Below are 23,206 nucleotides of genomic sequence, written 5' to 3' on the forward strand. Positions count from 1 at the left end.
CAGACAAGCGGATAGCCACGCTGTTCCAGGGCGCTCCACGGTCCAGGCCATCTTTGCTCGTCCTCGCCAGTAGCATCCGCCGTAGATTTTACACATTCTTCCGTTTGGCTTTACTGCATGATTACAAAACATATTTAAAGGGCCTAGCAGGCGTCTGGGGCAGCTGCGCTCACAGCAGGATACTCACTGAGCTTTTTCTGCGGGACCCGTTACTGCGTTTGTCACAGGGGAAAAAGGCGAAACAGGAGAGTCTGCAAGACGACAACATGGATGAAGAATATGATGTGATCGTTTTGGGCACCGGACTCACAGTAAGCCGCCCAGCTTTGCGTTTTTACTCCCCGTGTCCGATTATGAATTTTGAGGCCCCAAGCACAAAAATCATTTTGCCGGCGCATCCATCACATGAGGACATCGTGATGGAAAACGTGCATTTTTACGCCTTTGGTTGTACACTCGAGTCCGTGTCACTAGAGTGCAATGGTGCAGGGACATTCTGTGGTGTTCGTTGGGGTGTAGTGTTGCATTCTGCATGTAGCATCTTTTAGGCGTCACCCACCGCCGCCGCCTGCTGCTGCTCCCTGGCTTTCGCCTTCTGCAGGCCGAAGCTGAACTCAGCCCAGCTTGCATTACTCCACTCGACTTCACTTTTTGCAATAAACGTGTCATTTTGCATATTTCGACACACCACATTTTCTCACGATCGGAAAAGTGGAAGGCAGTAGTTGCAGGACACGCGTCCGTTTGTCATTCTGCTTTCTTCATGCTGTCTGTTGTGAACACGTCATCATGTCACGCAGGCAGTGGAAGAATATATTCCTTTTCATTTTTTTCTCTCCAAGAATCAAAGTCAACAATTAGTAAAGCCAGAGTTGACGCATGCGCATTACAGCCTGCCTCTCCCTGTCTTCTGATTAGCGGGGATCACTTCCGCTGTATTGGGCGGTGGTGCCCATTCATTCAGGGGCCACACTAACCCCAGACTAAGGAGACAAATCTTGGTGATTCAACTTGTTTCAGCATTCAGTTACATTAGATACCCGTTTCTCAACATAAAACAAATAAACGGTCTTTTTCTCCAATCACTCTGGTCTGAAAAATATAGCACTTGCTTGTTTCTGTATTTTATGTCAATAAACTAAAAACAAACAGACAGAATTACTCAATGACAGTGCATGAAATTAATAATTGGACGATAATTTAGTTCCTCGTTTGCAATATCAAAGTAATTAAATTGTTGGGTTAAGATCGGGGGATGGTGAAATTGTGGCCTGTGCAGTTGAGACATGTTATCATTCAGGGCTATACAAACAAACGGGACTTGACTTGATTCAAATGTTGATTGTTCCAAAGTAAAAGCAGATGTCTGATTTTGATTATATACATTCAGCTTTCAGAATTTAGACATTATTAATTATTTTTAGGTAGTGTTTATCCTTTCCAGTGTCTTTAAAACGTTTGTATAGAATATTTTCTCTATCAAGTATATTCCAAAAATGCCCAAATGAATTAAAAAAAAAACCCTTAACACTTTTTATCACCGCACTTATCTGCTTTTATTTTATTTTTAGCAAAGCTATTCAGGGCGGAACACATTGGATACTGGGAACAAGGGTTTGGAGAGCGCTGAAGAGTGACTTCTTGCTCTTCTCTGTTGTTGTTGTTTTTTGTTTCTATAGTTATTTTTATACTTAGTGTAGCCTGGATATGGAGAAAGTGAGAAGAGGCCTGTTTCGAGTAAAGTCCAAATGCCATCCCAAACCCCAATAAAAATAAAAAAGGGGTGTTTATTCGAGAGCGTCTTAGAAACGCACGTACTTGCACGCGCAACATAAGGAGCTTGACAAACGCTGCAATGATGACACAAACCAGAAGATGGCATCAGGGAGTAAAAATGTTCCTTACACAGCATATTGAAGTAGGTAATTAAATTCAAGACATTTGTTTATTCAACTCTTGTTTGTCAATCTGCTGTCTTCATACTGTCAGCTGTGAACACGTCATCATGTCACACACTCTGTGGCGGAACATTTTTCTTTTCATTTTTTTTCCCAAGAGTCAAAATCGACAGTGAAGCCTGAGTTGGGTCACACGCATTGGAGCCTGCCTTTCTCTCTGTTTTCTTTGTTCAGCGGGAATCAATTCCACTGTATTTTGGGGGGGGTGTTCTGGGGTGCTCATTCTTTCAGGGGCCACATATACCTCAAATTTTGCTGATTCAACTTGTTTCTGTCTTTAGCTACCTGAAACGCTCATTTCTTAACCTTCAAACACATAAAGTGGTATTTTCCTCTAATTCTACATTGTCTGAAAATTACAGCACTTGCTTGTGCTTGAAGCAAACTGGCAGTAGCCAGATCACATTGCGCTTCACTCCGAGGGGATCTCTGCGATACGATCGGAGACAGCACCATTGAAATACTGTATGCTTGGGAAAGTCAACACACCCTTTAAAATACTTTAACGGATAAAATCACATAAAGGACAAACAACTGGCATCATGTTGTTAGGCTCAGTTGTTTATTTTTATTCATTATTTTTTAAAAAGGTAATGGCTGTTCATTCTGCAAGAACAGAATCAATGGAATCTCTTCTGTCATGAACGACTCAATGAATGGACTTGTTTTGTCATTACACAAGTTTGATTGAATTGGAGGGCTCCTTTTAGTGCAAGTAAATGGATAAACATGTGCAAAGGGATAAAAATGTTAGCAATAATATATTGATAATATAAAGTATAATAAATATGTGCATAATCACAATGGGTATTTCCTTCAAAATGCTGTTCAGGATTTGAACTTCCGGTTTAATTTTAATCAATACTTCGCGGTGTCATCGGGTGAGGTCGGTTACAACCTAAAGCACTGTAAAAGGAAGAAAGAGCTTATTCAAGCGAGCCCTACTGTACCAGTTTAAACACAGCATTTTGTGTTTTATAATATGAGCTAAAAAGCATCATCCACCTGACATGATCAATGAGAGCAGCCATTTTGAGAGTTGGCGTTGATGATCTCGTAACTGCTAAGGCTTCGGCTAATGAGCAATCGATGCCCTGCTTGAGAAAGCAGATAAACTGTGATTGGTTGTTAACTTAAGCCGCAGCCTTTTGATGTCATCATCCCTCGACACCACTCTCCAAACGGATGCTTGACTTCCTCTTTAAATATTCAGGTTATAAACACAAATATGAAAACTATCATTTGTTGGTCTAATTTTTATCAATAACTAAAAATAATCCCAGACATAATTACACATTGACAGTGCAAAAATGTATAATAGGATGATGATTTAATTCCTGGTTTGTTATATCAAATTCATTAAAATTCCGATGATGTTACAAAGTAAAAACAGATTCAGATGTCTAATGTTGATCATATTAATTCCGATTCCAGAATATGTAAAGTATTTATTCTTTAAATACGGAATAAACTCACGAATTGTGCTGCATCTATTTCCAAGACATTAGTATTATTCAACTGAGTCTCTAAATGTGGAATACGGGATTTGGAAAGTTTTTTAGTCTCTGCCACCATCTCCTGGTTTTAAGTCATTATTGCAGCCTCGGGCAGCCTGTTCATGATTCAAGTGCACGTACATTCATTTCTTAGACGCGCTCTTCTTTTTTTTTCATATTTTTAGACATTTGGACTTTACTGTAAGCGAGCCTTTCCTTATTTACAAGTAGAAAAAAAACTGAAAGGAAGAGCATGAGGTGTCTCTCCAGCACACCTCCAGCCCCTTTTCCCCGAACCAAATGTGTTCCGCCCCAAACAGGTCTGATGATAGTAAAATGAAAGCAGATAGGTGCAATGACAAAAAACAATGAGGGCTCTTTGAACTCTGTTGGGCATTGCTCACACATACTTAATAGAGAAAATATGTAACTTTTTATTTTTAAAGGGACACCTTAAACAACACACTCCAATATTCAATTAATGCAAATTACAATTTACTAAATGTGTCTTGCTTGTTTTTCTGCACTGTATATTTGTAGGAATGCATTTTGTCTGGAATCATGTCTGTGAATGGCAAGAAGGTTCTACACATGGACCGGAATCCGTACTATGGCGGCGAGAGCTCCTCCATCACTCCCCTGGAAGAGGTAACGAGTTCTTCACCATCATGGAGTGACTGCGGTCTTCCCACAGTGTGTTTACTGCCACTTTGTGTTTTCTTGCAGCTGTACAAGCGTTTCAACCTCCCAAACAGTCCGCCTGAATCCATGGGCCGAGGACGCGACTGGAACGTGGACCTCATCCCCAAGTTCCTCATGGCCAATGGTTAGTTTAGATGTGCATATAATTAAGATACTTTTATTTGACGTAAACCTTCAACTCAAAATACTTGCATCTTGCACGGATTGGTTTCGCGTGACGCAATTCTGCAATGATTGCTTGCAGTGCATAGGCGCTGTTGAAAAATGCCTTCCTTATCCCATGCGTGATGAACACCCTTGTCTTTGCAGTGCTCACTTCATATCTGCTGGAGTGCTTTCAAATCAACCACGTAGAGTTAAATCTTGAACCTAAGTGTTATTTGGGCCGCCATTTTATTAGGAACAGGCTTTAAATGTGTGGGACAAGTACGTTGCTTCACCACAGAGCAGTTATTTGAGGTGAGGTTCGAGTCTGGTGAGGCACAGATTTACAAACAATTAAACCGACATCTCATTTGATTGGCAAATCAATAAAGCAATATATTCATTTTAGCATAGAAAATAAAATCTTATCGTCTTGCCTTAACTTATAAATGAAGTCTTTGTGTTGCTTCTTCTGAATAAAAACATTATTATGAAAGAAAAGGCCATGGAACAAGAAATACTGAATGGCTTAACTTGCTTTAAGCTAGCTAATACCATCCCGAATTCCGTTGTTTGGAGATGACGTGTGCGCTGAATCCAAATTTTTGGTCTCCCTATTACCCTCTGCCATGAGGCAGGAGGATTATATGCCTCACTCTACACCTGCGGATGCTCGGCACAGTAGCATGTCACATAATACATTTAAAAATATGATTCATACTGCAATTCGAAAGTTCTGGGATTTTGACAAACTAAATAAAAAAATTGTGAAGTTAAATGATAGATAACACTAAATAAATGATGCAATTTTATATAGTTTTTATTGGATAAATCCATGATAAAGGGCAGCACGGCGGCGCAGTGGTTAGCGCGTGTGCGGCACAGTTCTGAGGTCATGAGATCAAACCTTCCTGCGTGGAGTTTACATGTTCTCCCAGTGTTTGTGTGGGTTTCCTCCGGGCACTCTAGTTTCCTCCCACATTCCAAAAACATACATGTCAGGTTAATTGGCCGGTTGAAATTGTTTCTAGGTATGAATGAGCAAGTGAGTTGTCTGTCTCTGTGTGCCCTGCGACTGACTGGCAACCAGTTCAGGGTGTCCCCTGCCCACTGCCCAAAGGTAGCTGGGATGGGCTCCAGCACCCCGGCAACCCTACTGAGGATAAGCGGTACAGATAATGGATGGATGGATGGATGGATATCCATGATAAGAGGTGATACACATCCTCACCTGCCTCTCTTCACTGCCATTGTGTACCTATCTCTTATTGGGCTGAACAGTTTCTAGAACAGGGGTCCCCTTATTAATGATTGCAATTCCCCTTATCAATCGATAACAAACCTTACAAACACTATGCAGAACCTTACTCACAGCAAGACATACTATATAATAATTTGTGTAAAATATCATTTGTTTACCAAAATAAACAACACAAATCATTCTTACAGCATCTTTTTTTTGTGCTTTCCTCACTTGCTCTAGATTTAGCGGTGCTTATTAAACATAGCAGTGCACGATTTTGCAGACTTCATCTTCACTAGCTATATGAAAGCTACTTTTTGTAGACGGGCTAACAGTTGCATGCAGTGCATTTCTAAAATTAAAATGTATCCTGTTATTACTATGTTGAAACTTTTTTATACCAGGTTGTAATTTTTGGGAGCTTATTTAAAATCGGCTCAGGCAACCACCAAAACATCATGCAAGTTAGAAATCAAGTTTCTTGGAAAATCAATTTGACGCATCACTGTTGAGCTATTTTAAGAACCTGCCTGCGGGCTACTCAGGTGTTCTTAGGGGTCTACCTTGGGCCCATGGGCACCATGTTGGAGACCCCTATTCAAAAATAATACTTGTTGTAAAGCTAGATTGGATGCTGTCATTCTGCTTTAGGCCAGAGTTGTTAGACGACAACTGAAAACAACGTTGAAATAAATGGATAAATGATAAACCATATAGATTATTCTAAGAGATTGACAAACCAAAACAAGTACATTTCTTGCTATAACCATACTTAATTGTCGTTCAAAATGTAGAAAGTTATGTTTTTGTTTTGTAATAACTCAGTTCTTAAGAAAAATATGATGGCATTAGGAATTTGATTAGTTTTGATAAATGATAATAACGGTGGTTGGAAATATCCGATATCCATCCATCCTTCCATTATCTGCACTGCTTATCCTCATTAGGGTCGGTGCTGGAGCCCATCCCCGCTATCTTCGGGCAGTGGGCAGGGGACACTCTGTACCGTTTTCCAGCCAGTCGCAGGGCACATAGACAACTTACTTGCTCATTCACACGACAATTTGGATCAGCCAATTAACCTGACATGCATGTTTTTGGAATGTGGGAGGAAACCGGAGTGCCCGGAGGAAACCAACGCAAGCACGGGGAGAACATGCAAACTCCACACACGCACTAACCACTTCTCTGCCGTGCTGCCCAAAATATCTGATAATTCAAACCAAAACGATGGCACAGACAATGCAGATGTTGTTCTCGTTTGTCTTCACTTGAGCGTCGGTTTTGGTCTGTGAGCGCAGGTCAGCTGGTGAAGATGCTGCTTTACACAGAAGTGACTCGCTACCTGGACTTCAAGGTGGTCGAGGGAAGCTTCGTCTACAAGGGAGGAAAGATATACAAGGTGCCGTCCACTGAGACCGAGGCGTTAGCTTCCAGTAAGCCAAATTCCCTCCTTTAAATTCCTGCCACTGCCACCATCTCTTACGAAGTAACGCCTGCACTCGCGTCTTCAGATTTGATGGGAATGTTTGAGAAGCGGCGCTTCCGCAAGTTCTTGGTCTACGTGGCCAACTTTGACGAGAACGATCCCAAGACCTTCGAGGCCATGGATCCCAAGACCACCACCATGAGGGAAGTTTACAAAAAATTTGACCTGGGCCAGGACGTCATCGACTTTACCGGCCACGCCCTCGCTCTCTACAGGACAGACGAGTATGAGCATTTGCCCACATGTTAAATACAATGGTATCTCTATATACCAGCTTCATTCGTTCCAGGATCCTCTTTGTAGCCCGAATTCTAACAATCTAATTTTCCCGATATGAAATAATTAAAAACTAATTGGCTTGTTTCCGACCAAACAAAATGATCAAAGTTAACCCTAAATAGCAATAAAACACATCTTCCCAATCACTAAAACACATTCAAATACCAATAAAACATAAAAGAAATAAAGTAAAAAGACAAATAAGATGATATTTTCGAAAAACGTGCACGCTTAATATGAGCACTTACCATGGAGGGACTCGAGTCGCCATAAAGAAGACGGTGCGAGAGTGGGGGATTCGTAGGGGGTTGCAGGAGGAGTGACAACGCACCACTTTTGATGATATGTAAGCACTTACTTTACACTTAAGATTAAACGTACAGTAACTTTAAATTTATGTAAAAACACACATTTTGTTATGGTACTTTTTTTTCCCTTTACCTGTTTCAGTTTTTAGTCATCACTTTCTTTTGCTGTTTTAGCTGGATTCGCAACTATTTCACTTCCCAGAGGTAATTTGAAAAAAAAACAGTTACAGAAATGTGTGAGGCAAGTGTTATTAAAGCAGTGCTGCTCAATTATTTTCTGTCACGCCCCCCTTGGAAGAAGAAATCCTCTCACGCGCCTTATTTATTTATTTATTTATTTTTATTATTCTAAATAATAATACTTAGCATATACAAGAATAAAAAAGGAAGAAATATGGACCAACTTACAAAAAAATAGCTTTATTAACCGTAACAGAAATATGAAAGTAAATCCGAAATTGAAAAATAACATAGAAATCTTTCAACTGTAAGCATTTTTGGCTGAACATCAAATAATACTCTAAAAAATTAAATCACATAAAATCTATAAATAATAATGCATTCAAACTGATCACCACCATTTACTCCAGAGCACAATAATAAAAAACGGAAAACAAAATATTCAAAACAATTAGTGCTGATTCTGTTTTTCATCAAAGATGATATGAATCAATCGCCACAATTTGGAAAAACACAGCTTTTTGGAGCAGGACCTAGCAAATCTCTGCATTTGCTCGCTGGTTTACTGATGTAGGAGTCGCAATGGGCACCAAGGACGTCGATTTGGGCTTGGCATTAGTTAGGACCAAATCCATCTATCCATCCCAGAGGTCCCTATCCCCAGCCACATCCCCTAGCCCATCCGACGGGATCCCGAGGCGTTCCCAGGCCAGCCTAGAGACATAGCCTCTCCAGCGTGTCCTGGGTCGCCCCCGGGGCCTCTTGCTGGTGTGACATGTCCTGAACACTTCCCGAGGGAGGCGTCCAAGAGGCATCCTTATCAGATGCCCGAGCCACCTAGACTGGCTCCTCTCAATGCGGAGGAACAGTGGCTCTACACATCCCTCCCGGATGACTGAGCTTCTCACCTTATCTCTAAGGGAGAACCCAGACACCCTGCGGAGGAAACTCATTTCAGCCACTTGTATCCAGGATCGTGTTCTTTCGGTCATAACCCACAGTTCATGACCATAGGTAAGGGTAGGAACGTAGATCGACCGGTAGATCGAGAGCTTTGCCTTTCGGCTCAGCTCCCTCTTCACCACGACGGACCGGTACAGGGTTCGAATGACTGCAGACGCTGCACTGACCCGTCTGTCGATCTCCCATTCCATCCTACCCTCACTCGTGAACAAGACCCCAAGATACTTGAACTCCTTTTCTTGGGGCAAGATCTCATCCCCAACCTCGAGGGAGCATGCCACCCTTTTCCGGCTGAGTACCATGGTCTCGGACTTAGAGGTGCTGATCCTCATCCCGGGCGCTTCACACTCGGCTGCGAATCGCTCCAGCGAGAGCTGAAGATCACGGCCTGAGGAAGCCAACAGTACCACGTCGTCTGCAAAAAGCACTGACGCAATGCTGAGGCCCCCAAACCGGACTCGATCCCCACCAAGGCTGCGCCTAGAAATTCCGTCCATAAAAGTTATGAACAGAATCGGTGACAAAAGGCAGCCCTGGCGGAGTTCAACGCTCACCGGGAACAAATCCGAATGACTGCCTGCAATGCGGACCAGACTCTGGCACCCGTTGTACAGGGACCGCACAGCCCGGATAAGACTGTGCGGTACCCCATACTCCCGAAGCACCCCCCTACAGGGCCGCCCGAGGAACACGGTCGAATGCCTTCTCCAAGTCCACAAAACACTTATAGTCCGGATAGGCAAACTCCCATGCACCCTCAAGGACCCTGCAGAGGGTAAAGAGCTGGTCCAGTGTTCCATGGCCGGGACAAAAACCACACTGTTCCTCCTGAATCCGAGATTCGACCTCCTGGATTTGAGAAAGTTAATATGCTTGATGACAGCTTGTTACCCATTTCCCTCATTAATAACATTTTTTGCTATGAATGAGAAAAGGACTGGCATGGTTTTACCCATCCATATTTGTATGGGGTGCTTGGCATAACGGCCAGCAGATAGCAGCAATGCACAACGTTTTTAGGATGACCTGATTATACCAAAACAAAGCACGCTCATTCTACTTTACACCTTGATATTATGTGTGCATTTTTACTAGAACTTCTTCCAAATCTTTATTTTTAACTTTTCTCAGCAGGGAATTACACATTTTTTCAATGAATATGTCTTGAGGAATACTGCCAGTAGAAAATGTTTTTATCTTTATTTAATACATTTACCGGTAAATTATTTTATTTAAATGTATTAAAAACCATGGTAATTCAGAATTTAACATTGAATCATCAAGACATGAATTCTAACATTAAATATAAAATAAATACAAAATTATTTTGCTGGTGAAAAAATGTATATAAAAATATATATGTATATAGAATTGGCAAATATTTTGTGATTTTTTTTGTTGTCATCATTAATTACCTGCTAAGGATATTGTAATAGATAATAAGCAACATTGTCTTGTATGGAAAAGAATTCAGCCCACTTTAAGTATTTATTTTTGTTACTTTTAAAAGATTTTAACACACACAAGTGTGCTTCCGCACAGTAAAAAAGTAAACTGCTTCAAACAAAGCTGTTAAGAAACCTACCTGCAGGGCGAGTCGATGGTTATAAACACTAGACCCCGCAACCAACGACTTATTTTAATAGTCGACTGGTCAACTAATTGGTTCATTTTTATTTCTTTCCTCAAATTTAGCATGAGGTTGATTTGATTTTGTGGCACTTGGTAATAAACACATGAAAAATGGGTACAATGAAAAATACATCTTTTCTTGAACAGACAAAGCAGCAGTAGGACAGTAAATAAAACAAATATGTGCATTTTCTGAAATGCAGTCAGTGGTGTATTGCAAATCTGTAACAAAATAACTTAATGCTTCGCTACAGTTTGAAGTCAAACAGTTTTGACTACTGAATTGTGTCATTTTTACATTTTAAGATGTTTGTTGTTCCGATTGCATGCATTTAATTTCAAATTTGTTGTTTTAGGCACAGTCTGGAATAACGCTCAAGCTCTCTTTTGTAGCAAAATATACCTGTAAAAATGTACAGTGCTTGTCGTCAAAGCCTTTTTGGCTACAATGTTACTTGAATCTCACTGAGGCGAGTCAGACTCCTTTTCGTTCAACCTTCCGACATGCTTTCGTTTTAATCATTCGTGAATCGTCCAGGTACTGGCATGATACACAAGGTCTTCTTTTCATGCTCTGCAAGTAGTCTTTTTATTAGCTGTTTTCAGGCTACAAGTCTCAAAAATTTTAGGTGTAAGATACGGCTTGAGACTTATTGTGCAGGAGTGACTCTTTGCAGCAATAACAACCATGTAAGATGCCTCACCCTGTTGGAAAAACATGTCTGGCTTCAGTAGTCGACAATGGAATTAATTATCGGCTATTTATATTATCAATGTTTGTTGACATTGTCGATTAATCGTTGCAGCCTTAGTAAATATACTCAGCAACATGAAATGTAAAATAAATCGATTTGTGTGTTCTTGGCCAGTTACCTGGACTTGCCCTGCCTGGACACCATCAACCGAATAAAATTATACAGCGAGTCGCTTGCACGTTATGGAAGGAGCCCCTACCTCTACCCGTTGTATGGCCTTGGCGAGCTTCCGCAGGGATTTGCCAGGTATGTTGACTTTGCTTGTTCAGCTTCTGTTTAGCGAGGGTAGCGCAGACAGTCTCTCTCTTTCCATGTAGGTTGAGCGCCATCTATGGAGGCACCTACATGCTCAACAAGCCAGTGGATGAAATAGTGATCGAAGGCGGCCGTGTGATTGGCGTCAAGTCTGAAGGCGAGGTATGGCCACACTGACATCGATGAGGTGGATAATTTCCAAAATTTCCCCATAGGCCACATAAAAGCTCCTAGAATTACCAAAGTTATTTAAAAGGTGGCAGACTTTCATTGTAAAGGTATTTAAATTAGATTGGTCCATCATCAAAACTGTCACATTCTAGTTAGCACCTCTAAGCTATTGATATTAAACACACTGGTTAAAGTTTATTTTCATCGAGATATCATTTAAAAGAGGTTCATCCTAGCCTTTTGTTTAAAATATTTGACAAAGTTGGCATTTGTCTGACCTTTGGGGATAACCAATCGGCCTCTCTGCTGCAGGTGGCTCGCTGCAAGCAGCTGATCTGCGACCCAAGCTACATCCCCGATCGAGTGCGCAAGGCGGGCCAGGTGATCCGAGTCATTTGCGTCCTCAGCCACCCCATCAAAAACACCAACGACGCCAACTCCTGCCAGATCATCATCCCTCAGAATCAGGTCAACCGCAATTCCGGTGAGCAACAATACAATTAAAAAGTTCATACTAAAAAGATCAAAACAAATAAAACTGAATATTCTGGGCTTGTGAGTACAGAACAATGGTGTTATGGTTTTACAAGTTCGTGTTCAAAATTTCCTGACAATGATTTTTATACCAAATCTCAGCTGCCTATGACAAAAACTAAACATAAGTCAGTCCAAAATCACAAGTACTTTTTCCACACTGAATCCTGCAGATTGATTAGACTCAAGTACCCCCCTCCCAACACTAACTAAAAATTACATTTGAATAATAATCAGAAGGTGCATTAATTACAATTGAATAATTACATGATTAGAATAATAACTGTAAAATTCACGCAATTCTGACTATACACCCAGTGACACAATATTACAACCACACAATAAAATAAATAAAATATCAAGTCGCAGAGTGAAAAGTCCTTATTATACACATATTATTTTGTTTGATTTATTTGAATTACTAATGTGAATATTGGTGACTTGCTTCTGAAATATATTCGTTTCATCAGAAGGGGTAAAGAAGCCTGATCCTTTCAGGAAACAGCCTGTTTTGCTTTTCTCCGGCTCCCAAACCCAGCTTATTTGATAAACAGAATGTTTACCGGGTTTTTACGAAGCTTTCTAATTAACTGCAGCTTTATTGAACAAAGGACACACAAAATGAGTCCCAAGGTTCCCTACTACTGCATTTTAAAAACGCTGAAGCTGTAAACTCTCAAACAGTGGTAGAAAAGTCCAAACAAACTTTCAGCCTAGAAGGGTGAAATACAGTCCATGTACAAATTTGAGTGTGCAGGTCAATATTAACACTTTGATTTTTGCAGACATCTACGTTTGCATGATCTCATACGCCCACAACGTAGCGGCCCAAGGGAAGTATATCGCCATCGTCAGCACCACGGTGGAAACCAGCGACCCCGAGTCAGAGATACAGCCCGCCTTTGAGCTGCTGGAGCCCATTGACCAAAAGTAAGTGTTTTCATATCGCCACCCGACTCGCTTATCTTGAGGGCTTCCTCTCTTTTGTAGGTTCGTGGCTATCAGTGACCTCTACGAGCCCACCGATGACGGCACAGAGAGCCAGGTGAGATTAGCATGAGCATTTTCACTTAACGTTGGTACTACAATCGATTTTTACTTGCTTTAGATAAAGCAAAATCAAAACAAAATTAACAGGAAGAATAGCGTATCAAACTGCATAAATGCATAGAGTAATATACTGGAGATGACTAACTTGTATCCAGGTAGTAAAGTTTATTAGTCTATTCAGATTAAATGCTTATTTAAATATAGCCATATTCGAAGTTTATATGGTGTAATTACTTATTTTTCTGGACTGTAAGGCGCACCTACAAAACCCCAAAATTCCCAGAAATTCAAAAGTACGCTTTGTAACCGAGTGTGCTGTAAAATGTGTATATTAGTGCAAGGAATACATATCAGTTTTGGACCTTTTTTATGGGCAAGGCAAAAAATTAAGGTAACGTTTCTCAGCGGTAAATTGTAATGGGAAGAACTTCCAGCAACTGAAAATGTAGGCTACATATAACCTTTTACCCAACACTTATATGAGGAAAGAATTGTTTCAAATTTATTTACACTTGCATTTTTCAGATCCAAAAATATATTCACGATTTACTCAAGATCTAACAATTATCAATGCAGGTGCAAGACTAAAATTCACTCATGTAAATTTGTGGATTTGCCAAATACATGAATCACACTGGATTCGTTCTTTTAATGGTACTGAAGTAGTAGAAAAAAATTGTCTTTGGAAGTCCTTAAAGAGTGCTTGAATTAGGCAATGAAAAAGGTGTAGGAACCCTGTCTTTCGTAAATTGTTTATTATTTCTTTGTTACAGCCATCAGAAAATCAAACGTGCTTATCATTGTGAAACTCATATAATAAATTCCTATGTTAAGGACAACTGGAGTTTAAAAAAGAACTCCAAATCTTTACTGTTGTTGCGGATTGCTCAATGAATTGTGGCTCATCTGGCTCGTGAGAACCACAACAAGTTCTTGTGTCTCGCCAGATTTTCGCTTCCAGTTCCTATGACGCGACCACTCACTTCGAAACCACCTGCAACGACATCAAGGACATCTACAAGCGCATGACGGGCAGCGACTTTGACTTTGAGAACATGAAGCGCAAACAGAACGACGTGTTTGGCGAAGACCAGCAGTAGAGGGCGGGGAAGGAAGAAAGGGGCAAAGGGGGGCCCGACGGCTGAATTGTAATGGCAGTGGCGTGAAAAAGGTGCCGACTCTGCCGGCCTTTTGCCCCAGTTTCCTTTTATGACCCCCGTTTCCAGAAATGCACACAAACATACACACGCCGTCGGCACCCAAAAGCAGGGCTGACGCGGTCCTTTATTTCATTGTTGAATCTAGAATCCATAAACTTCACTTAAATGCAGGTTTCATCCTTTCTCCACTATCTTTTCTCTCGGTGTAGAATCTCACAGAATGTTCTCGTGCATGCATCCTTGTCTCACAATTTTGAGTGCAAGGAAGGCCCCTGGCCCTTGTCAGTCCTGCTTTTCCTCCTATCACACACTCCACTCCAACCTCGGGCACGATTACCCACGCGCTTTGCTACTCCAAGCTTGGATCTCTTTCATCAATCCCACAGTTAGTCGCGTTGACAAGTGCCGTCATTTTAACATTTCAAAGGAGCCGGAACTTCAGTACGCGTTTGACTTAAGTTAGGATGTTAACAGAGGTGAGACTCAAACAGTGCTGAGAACACACGAGGAAACAAGGCCATAGAGACCTGATTTTGTTTTGAAAATGGAAGTGAAAAGTGAGTTCAAGGAAGTAGCATTAGTCCTTTTGGAAAGTGCCATTCAATTGAATGAAGAATGAAAGTAAGCGAATGGTGTCTCAGTTGTTCTGGCTCATGCCCAGCTTTCTGAAATTCTGTCGCTTGGATATCGAGTGAGGGGATGGTTGTTCGGATATTGGGACACAACTGCCTTCTTTTTGTCTCTAATCACCATCACAGGGGAATTGAAATGAAAGCAACACGATTGGATAGGAATTTCATCTTGAGTTTGAGGTTTAATAAAATTGGAGGAATGACAACAGGACTAATTTTTGGCTTTGGATAGTCAAGCAAGCTTTTGACTTTGACTCATACCAATAGATTTACCTGAAATCGTGTTCACTTGAAGGTATGATTGAAAGGGAACCAGGGAACATTCGGCATCTCAGGTTTTTGTCAATATGTTTTTCATTGCAGGTGCCCTGTAATACTTTTTGATTTTGAGGAATTGAGAAATTTGCATGGGAGTTGAACTGGTTATCAAATATATAGGTACTAATCAGATCTTCAAACACTGCAAGAAAGGAGTATGACCTTTTTTTGTCTATTTGAGGCCATTCTCACTGTACCAATAGTTATTTACAGTTCTATGGGATTAAACTTCAACAGATTTCATGCTTCTCTGTGGACATATATTGAAATGAACCATGGCAAACACAATTAAGGAGTTTTTATGGTTTAGTTTCATTGGTAGCATTTGTTGGTTCACTTGATGGAGCTAATTTGTAATTCACAAAAATGTTGTAATAGTTACGGTTCCTTCAAGTATTAGTTCTAAGGTTCTGCAGTGGTCCATCAATATTTTTGGGGAATTATAAAGCAAAGCTATTGTTTGAGTGGCAACAGCTTTGGAAATTTTCAAACATTTTGCACTTCATGCATTTGAGCACATATTATTGCCGGTTTTAATTTTTCTATCCATTGTGGGAATGTTTAGAGCAAAAATTACAGTTGAGTGGGTCCCAATAATTTCTGGAGATGACTGCAATGAAAGTGCCGGTTTGGCGACAGAGGTGCCCCTACAGGAACCCTACTAACTCGCTGTTATTCGCTGGAGGCCTTAATTTAGTTTTTTTGGTCTTTGGCGGGCTGATACAACTGCCTGCTTAACCTTCCACCCTCTCCGATTGTTTCCTTTGGCGTCCGTTTACACAGCTAGCCTGAACAGACGTACGTGTCACTGGGATGTTCTCAATTCAAGATTCTAGCGAGTAACACGTTGTTCAGTTCTACCATCCTTGCTTTCTTCCGATTGGTGTGTGTAGCACTTTGAAAAATATGGTTTTAGGAAGCCCAAATGTGAAAGGTTTTTGTGTATTTGCCTTCATTACACTTATTGTTTAACTTGGCATTGTTTGTGTATGGAGAAATGTAACCTCAAAATAACTGGATTATGCTTCGCTCATTATCATATAGCCCCACCCTCCTCAGCATATGATTTGTTATTTAATAAAAACAAAACCCCCTTCATCTGGACGTACAGCAAACTATTCCATTTGTTTGCCCTATAAGAGTCATTTCTGACATTTTCCCTTTGAATTGACTTTGGAAATAGGCCAAGTACTAGAAAGCTTAATGTCCTTGTCTGATCACTAGTATGTGAACAATGCCTAAAGTCTTGTGTAACAAATACATTGAATTGAACTATTAAATATGATCAAAAAATTAAAAAAAAAATAAGCACATGGCAAAATCTGGAAAGATGGTCTGCCTTTTTGTCTGTGTGCATGTTTTCTTTGGCCGTGGGCGGCATTGTCTCAAAATGGATGTATATGATAATAAAAAAAAACACGGCAGTTAGGGAATGGGAGAGTCTGACACCAGGTATTCATTTCAGGCTTATGACATCCCTATTGCAAAGGTTATCAATGCAAAAAAACATCTATATCGTTACCTTGTGGCTGTTTATATTTTGCTATTGGGAGGCAAAATCTGCAAATACTTGTGTGAAGTACACAAAATGATACCACTCATAAAGAGTGGTAATGGCATCCCTAATTCAAATAAATTCAAGACATTTTCGATTTTTTTCTTGTTTTTAGAAAAAAAGGATGCGTAATTGAATAAAAAGATTAATGAAGAAAATAAATTTAAGACAGATTTCATCATTTGCAGCAACTGAATAAGATGGTCAATTTTTTTAGGATAAACTTGCACCAAAAAAGTGAGTGGGATTGCAATATTTGTTAGTTTAGCTTTGCAAATATGCTGGACCCGTCCACATCACTCATGTGATGCTCCGTGGGAGTAAACAACGGTTAAGGCACTTGCACTGATTTTTACTTCCTATTGATAGTGATGCAGCCTATTGTTTTCTCTTCAGCGCTGCAACACACACCCAAAAAGGCTGCGACCCAGAGCCAGTTTGCTTGTTTGTCCACTAGCAATATCCGATGGCTGTAATGTCTCCTGGGTACCAGATGAAAGCAGCAAATTGGGATTAGGTGGCAGCAACCACGTAGCTGGTGTACGGCTGACCGAGCAGTTTCTCCACTTCTGATTTGGGCACAACCCAGCACAGCTCAGTGTGTCGGCGCAGGGGCGAGTCCTTCAGCATCTTGTCCTGCAGGGTGACAGGTAACAACTGGGAACCTCGCTTCAAGACCCCCCAGCCCAGTGTTCCCTTGTCATTTCCGCCGTGCGGGGGAAGCGGAGGATGAAGATGATGGTGAAGATCGCTCACTGCTGCTACGCTCATGGCAGAATGCTGGAATTGGCCTGAAGACACAAAAAAATCTTGCAATTATTTTTGCTCATCGCAAACATTATTTGAAGATTTACTCTGCCTATTCTAAATTGCATATATTTTCCACACAACAAAATTGTGAAAATAATAGGATCACATTAACAGGGATCAGAATGGAGATTTTCATTTTCAGCTGAAATAGCCAGGGTCCAGGAATAAAGCAGGGCGCTAAATCTTCCTTCTTTGCTCATCATGTAACATACAACCCCTTCATCCACTAGCAATGCTTGTGAAGGGTGGGTGTGTTTTTATTTACCTATTAAGTACAACATAATACAGTTACAGTTGCACTGTCTCAAGCACAGGGTACAGGAGCGCTGTATATCTCTCAGGGAGATATTCTCCCTTCCGTATATACTCACATCTGAAGCGTATTTATAACAAGAAAATAAAATACTAAAATCAGGGGGTCAGTTTATATGTTCATATATGGTTGTGATGGCTTACCCAGCAGGCCCCGAGTGGAGGCTGACAGTCCATGTCCATGCGTGATGTAGAGGCCCAAGTGCGGCATTTGCAGGTAGCTGGGATGCTTGTAGTAGTGGAAGAGGACCAGGAATTGCACGTCCTGGGCCAGCCGGATCCAGCAACCCCGGTGGCCATCAACTGCCACAGTTACGCCTCCTCTGCTCACTGATGCCGATTGGTTAAGGCCCAAATTATCCCGCCCTTCGCCTTCCACTGTCACTTCGTACAGTGACACGCCAATGGCGATTGGGCCCACTGAGATACTCAATTTGTCAAAGTACGTTCGCAGGCGGTTTTCGTGGCCCAATTTTGGGGGGGCTGCGCTCAGATGGCCCTTCACCACCAGTCCTGCAAGGAGGGGAAGCGTAAGTTCAGTTTTACTTCAACAAAATATTTTGTAGAAGTAAGGGGCCGGTCACACAGCCGTTTGCGGCTGAATCACGGCTAAAATTTTGCGTTTTTTTTTTTGCCCGTGGTTGCCCGCGACGGAAAATGCGCAAAATTGGCCAACCAGCTGTTCATCGGTGGTATGCCCGCAAAACAGACGCCGGCGACTGTTCCGCTTCCTCATCGCGTCATTTCGGCGTCATTTTCTCGTGTGGACCACGGGTATAAAAGCTCCCGAGCCGGTGTTGTGCCCAAATCCAACTCCTACGCAACACCCCCACCCCCTCGCGTGAACAGGCATTCTGCTGCGATCGCTTTTGACTTTTTCATCCGCGTTAACAAACGCATTTTGTAGAATACGATCGCACTTTATTGTTTAAATAAACGCGTTATATAGACTAGGATCTCCCAATTGTTATACATAGCTCGCTTTATTGTTTTAATAAGCGTTTTATATAGAATACGATCGCTTTAGTTGGAAGCGCAGCAGAATGCGCGTTCACGCGAGGGGGGGAGGATTTACCGTTCGATTACGTTCACAACAAAAACAAAGACGGAATGGTTTAAGTTGTATTACATTCCCAACAAATGCAAGACAAAGTGGTTTTGGTTATATGTTCGCCATTACATTCCCTAAAAGTGAGATAAAACGAGGTAAAAGTGGTTGTAGTAGCGAGGGGATGCAAATCTCGGCAGGATGCATTTCTCGGATAACACCGGGCTGTAGAAATCATAACCGCTCAAGACAGTCCCGTGAAGATCAAGATTTCAAGCTATGGCATCATTTTTATTTTATTATCTTGAAAAGAAATGTCAAGAAATAAAAATGGATTAAGACGACGTCACTACTCTGACGGGGATCCATGTTCACCCCCTTGACGTCTCGAGCACAACTGACGTGTGCTCGGCAAATCGCGCTGTATATACGCGGAGAAAGGCGTTTGACTGTCACACGCGTAACACGCTAATTTCACGTAATAACACCGCGATACAGGCGCAGAACATGCTATTACCATGCTCCACCCACGATTACCCGCTGAAATTTCCCGTCCTACCCATGTGTAACCACGCCCTGGCCGCGGCCAGAGCACGTCGTTCCGCGTCATTTCCGCGTCATTACCTCGTGTTGACCACGTGTGCGGCACGCGGTTTAACACGTGCTCAAACTTTTGAGCAGCTCAAAACTTTTTCGCGCGGCCAACCGCGTGTGAATTTCCGACCGCGAGTAAAGCACTGCTGTATCTCGTCTATATGGCGGTCTCAAAACGTCCAACAGCGCCCAACAGTGTCTGCTTCACGGCCAGAAATATCTGACCGTGGTTCAGCCTCGATACGCTCGTGAAAGGCTGTGTACCCGCGCTCTGAAGAATTGAGCAGCGCAAAACTTTTTCGCGCTGCCACCCGCGCGCGAATTTCCGACTGCGTGTTAAGCACTGCTGTATCTCGTCTGTATGGCGATCTCAAAGCGTCCATTAGCGTCCGCTTTCTGGCCGTGATTCAGCCGCAAATGTCTGTGTGACCGGCCCCTAAGGAACAAACAAACCTGTGTGTGGATCTTCCACTAGCCTGAGAACGTCATCTGCTCTGCCATCGACAGTGAAGCACAAATTTTGCTGCTGCTTTGGCAACTGTAGCACAAAGTGAGGATCTCCGTCGGCTACAAAAAAAAAACGTTGGTAAAGAAGAGAAACCTCCAAAACATGCTTATATACAGCCCCGAGGACCACGTTGCCCACCACTCGTTTAGATAGAACATTGTCCAACTTTTGACTTTGGAGAATCTAAAGGTTTATTGCAGAAGCCAAATGTCAGATGACTCCCAAACAAGTCGCTATGCTCACATTTTATATTTCTTGCAATAATTGCATGCATGAAATCCCACATTCCTAGACAGGTATCCAGAAAATATCTAACATTGGGCAAACCTTTCGAATTCGGTTGTTCAAAACTTATTCAAGAAAAGAATAAATCCAGAAATGTAATGAAATACCTCGTTTATAATTTCAGGTAGACATGCATGCACTGATACTAACTGGAAATGAGTCTGTCACCTGATGAGGAGAAGTGCTCTGCACTGAGTCTGGACGGAGGTTCTAAAAGCAAAAGACATTCAACTGAAGGGCAATCCCCGTCGCTCCCAAGCACTGCAAACCACGTTAAGATAGCACATGTACAGACACCGTCATCACATTGGCTAGGCATCGGCAGGAAATCGCTTGCAACCTACCAAAGGTCTCTGTGTCAGCAGGATTGCTCCCTACAAGGACAAAGAAACAACAATGCTTTCAGAGAGCAGATATTCACTCATGCTTGCATTTTCAACTCACAAGCGTCGTAGTTGACATCATAGTCGTAGTCGTATGTGGGCTCGTAGTCTGTGCAAAGCACACAGCTCAAGTCAGCAGTACCAAAGCACTCATTGCTCACTAGGATCAAGCCAACTCACCTTTCACTAGGTCAAGATCTGTTCCATAAAATATACATGTATCAAAATGAGTCAGAGGATTTACATTGGTGACGGATAAAATAAAAACTTTAGTCGTCACCTTTTCTCTGGATTTGAATGGAGGTAGAAACATCTAATTGAGAAATAAAGAAAAACATTTACAGAAAGCTTTTTGGGACGTTTCATGCTGATATCAGTCTGAGATGTTTCCTTCATATAATAAAGAATTTCACCGAGAAGACCTGCTGCTTCCCACAGCCTTGGCTCGTTGGTCACACCGGGCATAGGCGCAAAGGTAGCCACTACCAGGGTGGCGACACTGAAGGCATCATTTTCAGCAGCGGCCTTTGTGGCGTTGCCTCCCGAATCTGGAGAAGGCAGTGAAGCAGGAGTAGGCAGGTTGAGCCCCGACGGGGGTTGCGGTTGAGCTCCTGAGACACCCAAGTGAGGTGACGCGGTCTGGCGCTCGGGTTCCATGTGCTTGGTAGCGGGTGCTGGTGTTGCAGTTCTTTCAGGGTAGGGAGGAAGTGTGCTGCCACTCACCGATGTTGGAGCAGCGGCGGGTGGGAAGGGTGAAGAGATTTTTGCAGGTGCAGGAGGTTGGGCTGGCTTGAGGAAAGCGAGCTGGGAGTTGGATATTTGGCCAGCAGGCAGTACAGAAGCACCTTTGGAATTGTTCTTTTGGCTCAAGATGGCAACTGGAGAAGGTTGAGTGGCAAGGCTCAACTTTGACATAGTCTTCAGTGTTTTTTTTGTGCTGGGAGCCGCTACTGAAGCTTTGTGGGATGGTCTTGGAGGGTTTGGCTTGTTTATTCTCGGGTTGGAGGGGTGCAATTGTCTCTCTGCAGTCGTCGCTTTGGCTGCCACTGTGGTGGTTACTGTGACAGGTTTACCAGTGCTCTGGGCCACCCTGTCAGGCTTCACGACAACTAAAGATGTAACAGGTGTGACAAAGTTGTACTCCAAGGACAGGTTGGTGGCCTTGTCCATGAGAAGTTTCTGGGTGACTGCATCTGTGGTGTTGACTTTGGCCAGGAGCAACTCCTTAATGGTGAAATAGGCCCAAAGGCGTTGCACAAAGCTGGACATACTTTTGGTAGGACCGTTACATTCTGGCCATTGCCGGGTCCTGTTGAGCCGGACGTGGTTCTCCAGCTTCAGGCGCTGTTTGGAATCGCTGGCCGAAAGAGACACCTTCAAGTCCTGTAACCCTGCTCGGAGCCTCCCGGCCACCACCAACTCAGACCCTCTGAAGTAGTTTGGAAAAATGGAGCGGGTGACATCAAAGGCCTGATGCCTCAAATAATCTAGCTGAACGTCCCACAGCAAAGGACTGGCCACCTCATCGTAGAAACCTTTGAGCTGCAGGGCGGCATCAGCGTCCTCGTACACCATCCGAGCCACACCACGGTTGTCCAGAGCTAGCCGCCTCAGAAGAGGGAAGTCCGCATCATCCCCGAAGGCCAGCCCCAAGAGTGAAGCCGGGCCTAGTGCCTTCTTGGCGTTACTCAGAATGGCCTCACCCGCAGTGACTCCTGTTGTAGCTTCACCGTCCGTCAGGAAAAGCACTAGCGGGACACGGCTGGAGGCGGTGGGTCGAGTTTTGAGCAGCCGAGCAGCGGACAGCAGTGCTGCATTGATGTCAGTCCCTGGAAAGAGGCAGAGATAGCGAGAGCAAAATGTCAAAAGACATGCAGGCAAAAAGGGAACCACTTGTGGCCACACATGCAGACTGCAAACCTTAACCTTGCATTCAAACTATCATTGAAAATCTGCAATCTTGTTTGAAACCAAATGTAGGCATGGAACCCCAACTTGAGATCCCTAGATCAAAGTTACCCTTTCATGCCTCCATTGATCGGATAATTCTATAGTTCTTCTGACTGGACTCCTTTTAATACACTCACTCAGCATAGGTTCTTACCAAACGACAAACCCGCTATGCAAAGACTTTTTAATGGTTCCTTGACAAATCTACTAATGGTGGTAAAATGATTAGAAATCCTGAAAGCTTATAAGGCCAGTTAGGTTCTCAAGTCAGCGTGCTCTGGTAACAGAGGGACCTTGTTGACCTCATTTAAAATCCTCAAACTAAATGTTATGTCTTTATTGAAAACTGTAATTTAAAACCCCAATTTGAAACCGAGATCCTTTTGCAATTTTCAGCCCTTTTTGAAGACTATTTCAAATTCTCAATTTGATATGCTAAAGTTGACTCATAATGCTTATATAACAGCAATGCCTAACTGCAGCTTTGAACAT

General features: G+C 42.4%; 2 protein-coding genes across 2 annotated transcripts in view; one reads left to right on the forward strand and one right to left on the reverse strand.

Moving 5' to 3' along the window:
- Positions 1 to 16,598, forward strand: gdi1 (GDP dissociation inhibitor 1). Its single transcript, XM_088332375.1, has 11 exons — positions 1 to 311; positions 3,995 to 4,102; positions 4,181 to 4,280; positions 6,845 to 6,979; positions 7,058 to 7,256; positions 11,264 to 11,395; positions 11,467 to 11,566; positions 11,888 to 12,059; positions 12,895 to 13,039; positions 13,100 to 13,154; positions 14,107 to 16,598. The coding sequence occupies exons 1-11, from the start codon at positions 267 to 269 to the stop codon at positions 14,257 to 14,259; spliced, it is 1,344 nt and encodes a 447-aa protein (XP_088188501.1). The 5' UTR covers positions 1 to 266; the 3' UTR covers positions 14,260 to 16,598.
- itih6 (inter-alpha-trypsin inhibitor heavy chain family member 6) overlaps positions 13,906 to 23,206 on the reverse strand; it is a 25,513-nt gene continuing 16,212 nt past the window's right edge. Inside the window, exons 9-17 of the mRNA XM_088332372.1 lie at positions 21,178 to 22,593; positions 21,045 to 21,077; positions 20,945 to 20,962; positions 20,826 to 20,873; positions 20,726 to 20,755; positions 20,550 to 20,591; positions 20,042 to 20,155; positions 18,091 to 18,459; positions 13,906 to 17,615 (exon numbers count right to left, since the gene is read on the reverse strand). Of these exons, the coding sequence (XP_088188498.1) occupies positions 17,338 to 17,615; positions 18,091 to 18,459; positions 20,042 to 20,155; positions 20,550 to 20,591; positions 20,726 to 20,755; positions 20,826 to 20,873; positions 20,945 to 20,962; positions 21,045 to 21,077; positions 21,178 to 22,593 (2,348 nt within the window). The 3' untranslated portion in view covers positions 13,906 to 17,337. The remainder of the gene's footprint in view (positions 17,616 to 18,090; positions 18,460 to 20,041; positions 20,156 to 20,549; positions 20,592 to 20,725; positions 20,756 to 20,825; positions 20,874 to 20,944; positions 20,963 to 21,044; positions 21,078 to 21,177; positions 22,594 to 23,206) is intronic.

Source organism: Urocampus carinirostris, chromosome 3 (assembly GCF_059441175.1).
Source record: "Urocampus carinirostris isolate Australia breed hairy pipefish chromosome 3, RoL_Ucar_1.0, whole genome shotgun sequence".
NCBI classification, from domain to species: domain Eukaryota; kingdom Metazoa; phylum Chordata; class Actinopteri; order Syngnathiformes; family Syngnathidae; genus Urocampus; species Urocampus carinirostris.

Bases quoted from the DNA above. Each gene is read 5' to 3' on its own strand.
- gdi1 (XM_088332375.1), top strand. From the start codon at position 267: ATGGATGAAGAATATGATGTGATCGTTTTGGGCACCGGACTCACA. The intron at 4,281-6,844 runs GTTAGTTTAGAT...CTGTGAGCGCAG, and splicing joins CAAGTTCCTCATGGCCAATG to GTCAGCTGGTGAAGATGCTG. The intron at 11,396-11,466 runs GTATGTTGACTT...CTTTCCATGTAG, and splicing joins CTTCCGCAGGGATTTGCCAG to GTTGAGCGCCATCTATGGAG.